This window comes from Heterocephalus glaber, unplaced genomic scaffold (genome assembly GCF_053883595.1).
Source record: "Heterocephalus glaber isolate CG9 unplaced genomic scaffold, H.glaber_assembly_v1.0 deba00001733, whole genome shotgun sequence".
In the NCBI taxonomy this organism is placed as follows: domain Eukaryota; kingdom Metazoa; phylum Chordata; class Mammalia; order Rodentia; family Bathyergidae; genus Heterocephalus; species Heterocephalus glaber.
In genome coordinates, this window is record NW_028258444.1 from 17,509,333 (window position 1) to 17,517,267 (window position 7,935).

The following is a 7,935-nucleotide window of genomic DNA, read 5'->3' on the forward strand; positions in this document are numbered from 1 at the left end:
TTTGAAGACGTTGGCATAGGAAAAGACTTTATGAACAAAACCTCAGCAGCACAGGAGCTACCACAAAGAATCAACATCTGGCATCTCATCTTATTAAAAAGCTTCTGCACTGCAAGAGAAACCACCAAAAGAGCTAAGAGACAACCTGCAATGTGGGAAGAAATTTTTAGCAGCTGTACCTCAGACAAAGGTCTACTATCTAGAATATATAGGGAATTGAAAAAAATCAGACCCCCCCAAATTCAAAGACCCAATTCAAAAATGGGCATCTGAAATGAACAGACATTTCTCAGAAAAAGAAGTAAAAGCAGCAAAGAAACATATGAAAAAAATGTTCCACGTCACTGGTCATTTGAGAGATGCAGATGAAAACAACACTGAGATTCCACCTCACCCCAGAAAGAGTGGCTGCTATCAAGAAATCAACCAATAACAAATGCTGGTGGGGGTTGGGGAGAAAGGATCCCTTCTCCATTGTTGGTGGGAATGCAGGCTGGTGCAACCACTGTGAAAATCAGTATGGAGATACCTCAAAGAACTAGGACTAGAGGTCCCATTTGACCCAGCTATTCCCCTGCTGGGTATCTTCCCAAAAGAATTAAAAGTATCATACCATGGTGCTATATGTGTACCCATGTTTATAGAGGCACAGTTTGTAATAACTAAAGCTTGGAAAAAGCCCAATTGCCCGTCAACTGGAAACTGGATAAAGATGTGGTTTTTTAATAAAATGGAGTACTACTCAGCCATAAAGAATGAGAAACTAGAGACATTTATAGCGAAATGGATGCGTATTGAGGCCATACTCTTAAGTGAAATAAATAGGACACACATGTGCAAATACTGAATTGTTTCTCTAATGTGAGAAACTGAAAGTGTAAATAAGGATTAAAATGAATAATTGATAATTTGAAATAGAAAGAAAAGGTCCAAAGTGGTAGGGGAAGTTAGGAGGGGAAGGGGAAAGGAAAGAAGGGAAAGGAAAAATTATGAGGAAAGGAAAAAATGGAAACAAAGTCTTTGTAAGTAGGGAAGGGTGGAGGGGGTGAAGGGAGGACAAGAAATGGGGAAAAAATAAGAACCAAGATTCATCATGTACAGGCAGAAGTACCCAATGATAAATGTAAATGTATTGTTTACCTAAAATGTACCAACAAAAGAATTTAAAGAAAAAAATTGTAAAAGAAGGTGAAATGATATACCCTGTGCAAAATCCTTTCAATTGGCTGGCTTGGCCTATGCAAAAGCCCGATGGGACATGGTAAATGACAGGTTCGGGTGTGCCACATCATTCCTTGTCCCCAATGAGCTCCCTAGTCTGTTGCAGAAACAACCTAACCTGAGACATTGCCACTTTGAGCCCATGTTCTGCTCCTTGGTATGCTGCAGTGCTGGGAAGAGCAGGCCAGGAGGAAAGGCAGGCAAGCCAGTCCCCAATGCAGTCACAGGACCCATTCTTCAGAAAGTTGCAGGATGCAGCTGAGTTTGGACCCCATCATGGTGGTGGTGATAACTGTCAATTGACCTCTTAGGCAAGTTCTCTATAACTGGTATTATTTCCTGGTAGCCAGATCAGGCAGACACAAATGAGGTTAGGGCAGGAACCGAGTCAGCTAGATATGTTCCCCTTTGAGGGTATACCCAGGATAAGTAGAAAATGGTTCTGAGAGAAAACGGGAAGACAGGTGGCCCAAGCAATGGACTTCTGTCCACTGACCCACCAAGCAAATGTCTGGGGAGGAATATGGCACCGCCATGCCAGTGATGAACCCAGAGGATTAGCTCTTCCTCCATGGAAGTTCCTGTAAAGAGCCTCAGATGCCTTGGCTGCTTTCCTGACACCAGTCAACCCATTTTGTCACCTCCAAGGCTTCATATGTTTCATTATTTGCTTGTGTTCACTCATTTCACCCAAGCCACTTTGATGAATATTGGTTGAGTCTGGTCTTTTTCATTACCAAAAAGTAGGGGATGCCATTGGGCACCAAATGTAAGGATTAGGGGGAATGGGGCTTGTTGGAGACCCCTGCATTAGGTCCCAGTCTCCTGTGAGCCACCACAGCACCAACTAAAGTTTTAAGAATAGATGGAATGAGACTTATAATGAAGCTGAGTCTTGGGCCATGATCGGTGTTGCTGATGGAAGCAAAGACAAAGACCCTCAAGCACAACCAGTATTTATTGAATACAATCATGAGAAGGAATAAGGAGCTAGGGAGCTTTGAAGTCATCTAGTGAATTATTGCCAAACACCTGGTGTGATGGCACCAGGCAGGGATGTTATGGAGTAGGCACTGCTTATCTTGCTAGGGTAGAAGAAACCAATACTGGGACCAGGCACAATTAGCAAGCAACCCACAAGGTCACTAAGAAGCAATATTCAGGGGAAAGGATTTTAATTGGGGTCATGCTGATCTCAGTGGCATGAAATTTAGCAGGGCCCTGCCACTTCACAGACCAGGATTTAGGCCTCATTGACAGCCATTAGCAAAGGAGCAATACTAGACCAACTTTGTTAGCTGGCACGCCTGTTTGAGTCATGCAAGGCTTTGGTCTAACTCCTGATATAAAACAGCATAGCAGAATTAGGAAAGCAAGAAGCATGTGCCATTCATAGCCCGCTAGTACTGGGCAGGGAGGTCTGCTACAGGATGCAAGGGAACTGAGACAAGGGAAAGGAGAAACAACTTCTCCAATTGTTCCTTCAATTGAAATCATGATATCCTATCTACCCTCCTATTCCTCTCTCACCCTGATTGAAGTTCTGGTGTTACCACCCCTCAGTGTTTAGTTCCTATTTTCCAAATTCTTCAGCTTGTTTTGTTAAGGAAAATATAAAATAATATAAAATAACTGCCTGCTTCATTCTGCTTCTGTAACTTGCTTCACTTCTGAGAATACTGTTTCACTTCTCAAAACAGCAATACCAGATGGTTCGCCATTAGCCACAAGTCTGTAGGCACGAGATAAACAAAAGCCTAGAACACTGCCTAACCACAACCCCCACCCAAGTGAGGCCAGATGTCTGCACCATGCCTCATCAGCAAAATTACACGTAGACCCTAAGCTTTCTGTAAACCACATGACCAGAATTGTATAACTGTAAGCCACCAATGTAACTCTGGGTCAGTCCTTGAAGGCATGTTCCTGTGGGCCTGGCCTGCTAGCAAATAAATTTTGTTGTTTTACCCCTGCTCCTCCGTCTCCTGTGAGTTTTGTGGTTACTCCCAACAAAATTCACAACAGTTTGTGTTTCAACATTATGCCACTCTATCAATTTCCCAAACAACCTTTATTCCTGTCCTCAGGTGCTTACCTTTTGGCTGTAGTGATTGTTAGCTGAAGCTGACATCTGTGTCCTGTCAGCCCCAAGGGAAGAACAAGAGAGATCTGCTGTTTAAAACCACTAACAAATAGAGATGTTTGCATGTTCTGAAAAACAGGTTAAATTTGAGAACATCACTCCCTGCACTGTGAAATTTCTGCAACAATAAAAAGGTCAGTGCAGAAATGGAGTCTGAATTTCTGACCTTTACCTACAGGAGAGAGGAAAAAAAGATGGCTCCTGAAGTTAATGAGCACATGATTTAAGTCCGATTGAAAATCTAGAATTGGACAAAGCAATGGATTGGCAATTAAAATTAAATTTTGAAGTTGTACACTTTCTAAGGTTTCACCTTCTCACCTAAAAGAGTTGGTTATCCTTTAGTTTCACGTCCTTGCCAAGCTACAAGGAAGCAGGACTGCAGACATCTAACTGGTGGGGCCTAAAGGTAGGGTATCTGGGCCAGGTTGTGTTTCACAGACTGCCACATTTACTTCTTCCAGGCCTTGTATTGCTAGTTTGGGACAGCTGAGAGCAGCTCTGTCTTAGGGAAATGTGGGTAGTGTTTAGGGCCACAGAAGAATGGACTTCAGGGAGCAGCGGAGGTCAAGATCAGTAAGTACGAACCCTGAAGGGAACTCTGGAAATTCTATAGGTGATTGTTACGGGCGCACAAGGCGCTGAAGGTTTGGATTGGTTTAGACGCAGAAGGAAATTCGGGTTCTGATTGGTTATGGAAAGTACGAACGGCCTGTACCTGGGCAAGACGTGCCAGTCCTCTGACAGGGGCCTCAATAAGCTGGGCCCAACCCTTGTTTGTGACGTAAGTCAGCAGCTGGGCCTCAGGTGCGGTCTTGGCAGGTGAGGCCCAAAGCCAGCTCTGTGAGCCCACAGACCCGTAGTGGGATGCGGGGCCATGGCTGCAGCGGCCAGGCCCAGTGCTGAATCCCAGGGCGCTGACATGAGCGCCCAGCGGCCCGCGGGAAGAGCCCTCGGGGGACTGCTGAGGGGGATCCAGAGCTCAGTGCTCAGAGTGTCCCAGGTGGTGCTCCGGGCCATCACCGCACACAAGGGGCTGACTCTGACTGCCCTCAGGAAGGAGCTGGCCAAGGCGGGCTACGAAGTGCGCAGGCAGGTCAGCAGCCACTCGGGCGGAGCGCCCAGGCCCGAGGGCAGGGGCGTGTTCCTGCGGGTCAGCAGCAGCAACTCGGTTGAGTGCTTCAGGGTCTGGAGGACTCCGAAGCCAAGGAGAAAGCCCGGACGCCCGAGGCTGGAGGAGGGCGGCAGCTCTTCGAGGAGGAGCCCGCCCAGGCTCCGGAAGCGGCGGAGGCGCCTCACGCGTCGCCAGGCGGCGAGCAATGCCAGGGAGGAGTGGAGACGCAACGCGTGGCTGAAGGCGAGGCCTCCGGCCAGGGCCAGGGGGAGGAGGCCCAAGGCCCCAAGACGCGCTTCGAAGGGAGACTCCAGGCCTGAGCCCAGAGGCCAGAAGAGGTCAAGCTCGAAGCTCAGGCAAGAGAAGAAGCAGGAACCCAAGAAGCAGGCACAATGGGCCATCCAGAGGCCAACAGCGGATAAAGCCGACCGGCCTTGCAGCGGGCCCCGGGAAGGCACACACCAAGACCTCCACTAAATCCCAAGGTCCCCGGAATGCAGCCGGGAGCCCATGGTGGGAGAGCGGATTCAGGTCCTCGGGGCGCTGATGCCTTTCCCCCATGGACCGCTGAGAAAGCAGCTCTCCCTCTCAATGAAGCTGTTTACATGGCGCTTTGTGTTTGTTTGTTCTTAACTGGAAGGGAAGGAGTAGGTGTTCAGCTGAGACCAGTAGCAGGAACATGGGAGGTCAGTCAAGAGAGGAACAGAGCTGAGATTCTGTTCCTGCTGCCCGACCAGGCGGGAAAGAAAACAGGAAACCACCAACTAAACAGGGTTAGTTAGATAGAAGCGTTGAATTAATGATAAACAACCTAGCAATTCCACATTGAGTTTTGGGGAGGGGGCCATGTTGCCAGAAGAGACAACCTTTGAATGGCCCTTGATGCAAAGTGTTCTTACTGACATTCCTTTATGACAAAATTTCTTCTTCCAAAATTGATTATAATGATTTTGTAAGTTTTTCCCTGAATTGATACGCTATTTTAATTTTTAAAAACGTCTTCAGCTAAATGAAGTAGTGAGAAAGCATCCAGCAAGAGCATGGCACGGGCTTGTTGGGAGTTAAATAACAATAATTCCTAACTGGGGGGTAATGTGCTATAGCAGAACACTGCCCTGAACCAGTGCTTAAGTGAGACCAGGATTCTAGTCAAAGCTGTGCTGCTCTGACTTCAGCCACATCATTACCATAGCATTCATGGGTTCCTCTCTGTAAGATATTGGAATTGTACTTGGGTGATTTTAACCGTCAGTGAAATGATAAGGGGGGGGCTTGGCACCACGATAGATAGATACGTTACTTGACAAAATTTAAAAGTAAGGGAAATAGGTGCTGTGAAAGTGCTCACTCCTAGAGAGGAAGTAAGTTTTATAGAATGCATATCAGAAATCCAGGAGATGGGGAAGGTTAGAGGATGAATAGATCCTTTGCTTTTGTTACGCCACCACACCGCTTCCCAGGTACTATATCAAATTGTGGAACAAACAGGAATTTTTTTTCTTAAATTCTTTTATTGGTACATTTTAGGGATACAGTATGTTTACATTTATCATTGGGTGCTTGTACCTGTACATGATGTATCTTAGTTCTTATTTTTCTCCCCATTACCTGTGCGCCCTTCACCCCTCCACCCTTCCCTATTTACATAGACTTCATTTCCATTTTTTTTCTCATAATTTTTCCTTTCCATTCTGTCCTTTCCCCATCTCCTAACACCACCCCTACCCCTTTGGACCTTTTCCTATTTCAAAGTATCAATTATTAGTTATTAAACCTCTTAATCCTTATTTACACTGTCAGTTTCTCACACTAGAGAAACTATTTGGTATTTACACGTGTGTCCTATTTATTTTACTTAAGAGTATGGCCTCAATATGTGTCCATTTAGCAATAAATGACTCTAGTTTCTCAATTATTTATGGCTGAGTAGTACTCCATTTTATAAAAAACCCACATCTTCTTTATCCAGTTTCCCCTTGATGGGCAATTGGGCTGTTTCCAAGCTTTAGCTATTACAAACTGTGCCGGTATAAATGTGCCTGCACATATATACCTGTGGTATGATTCTTTCAATTCTTTTGGGAAAATACCCAGCAGGGGAATAGCTGGGTCAAATGGGACCTCCAGCCCTAGTTCTTTGAGGTATCTCCATACTGATTTCCATAGTGGTTGCACCAGTCTGCACTCCCACCAACAATGGAGAAGGGTTCAGTTCTCTCCATACCCCTGGGAGCATTTGTTGTTGGTTGATTCTTGATAGCAGCCATTCTTTCTGGGGTGAGGTGGAATCTGAGTGTTGTTTTCATCTGCATCTCTCTAATGACCAGTGATGTTGGACATTTTTTCATATGTTTATTTGCTGCTTGTGCTTCTTTGAGAAATGTCTGTTCATTTCAGATGCCCATTTTTGAACTGGGTCTTTGAATTTGGGGGGGTCTGATTTTTTTAAGTTCTTTATAGATTCAAGATAGTAGCCCGTTCTCTGAGGTACAGCTGTGAAAAAATTTTCTCCACATTGTAGGTTCTCTCTTAGCTCTGTTGGTGGTTTCTCTTGCAGTGCAGGAGTTTTTACTAAGATGAAATCCCAGTTATTGATTTTTTCTGCTAGTTCCCATGCTATTGAGGTTCTGTTCATAATGTCTTTTCCTATGCCAATATCTTCAAGAGTTCTACCTAACATATCTTCCAGCAAATTTAGTGTTTCTTACTTAATATTTAGATCTTTAATCCACTTAGATCTTAGTTAAGTGCATGGTGATAGATATGGGTCTAGTTTTAATCTCTGGCAGGCTGAAATCCAGTTTATCCAAAGCCATTTATTAAATAGGCTATCTTTCCTCCAAAGAGAGTGCTTGGTTCCTTTGTCAAAGATGAGGTGGCTCAGTATGTCTGAAGTTCTTTCTTCATCTTCTAATCGATTCCACTGATCCTCAGGTCTGTTTCTTTGCTGGTATCCTGCTGTTTTTATCACAGTAGTTTTGTAGTATAGCTTCAAGTTGGGGATTGTGATACCCCCAGCCATGTCTCTGTGGCCCAGAATTGCTTTTACTGTTCTAGATCTCTTCTGGTTCCAAATGAATTTTTGAATTGCTTTCTCTAGTTCTGTGAAGTATATTGTTGGATTTTTCAATCAGCATTGCATTAAATCTATATAGCAGTTTTGGAGGTATGGACATTTTCACTATATTGATACTTCCTACACAGGAACAAGGGATGTCTTTCCATTTTTTTATATCCTCCTCAATCTCTTTATTCCGAGTGCTGTAGTTTTCAGTGTAGAGGTCTTTTACTTCCTTTGGTAGAGTGATTCCTAGATATTTCATTTTTTTAATGCTATTGTAAAAGGGATTATTTCCATAATTTCTCTCTCACTGCTTCTGCTATTTGTGTATAAGAAGGCTATTGTTTTTTGAGTGTTGACCTTATATCCAAGTACTCTACTGAATCTGTCAATTAA

General features: G+C 44.4%; 1 protein-coding gene across 1 annotated transcript; it reads left to right on the forward strand.

Annotated features, from left to right (window-relative positions):
* Positions 1-3,779: 3,779 nt before the first annotated feature.
* On the forward strand, positions 3,780-5,362 carry H1-7 (H1.7 linker histone). The gene is given in 2 exon segments (XM_004863088.3): positions 3,780-4,918; positions 4,920-5,362. Coding segments are annotated over 2 exon segments (783 nt in total). The 5' UTR covers positions 3,780-4,241; the 3' UTR covers positions 5,026-5,362.
* The last annotated feature ends 2,573 nt before the right edge of the window (positions 5,363-7,935 follow it).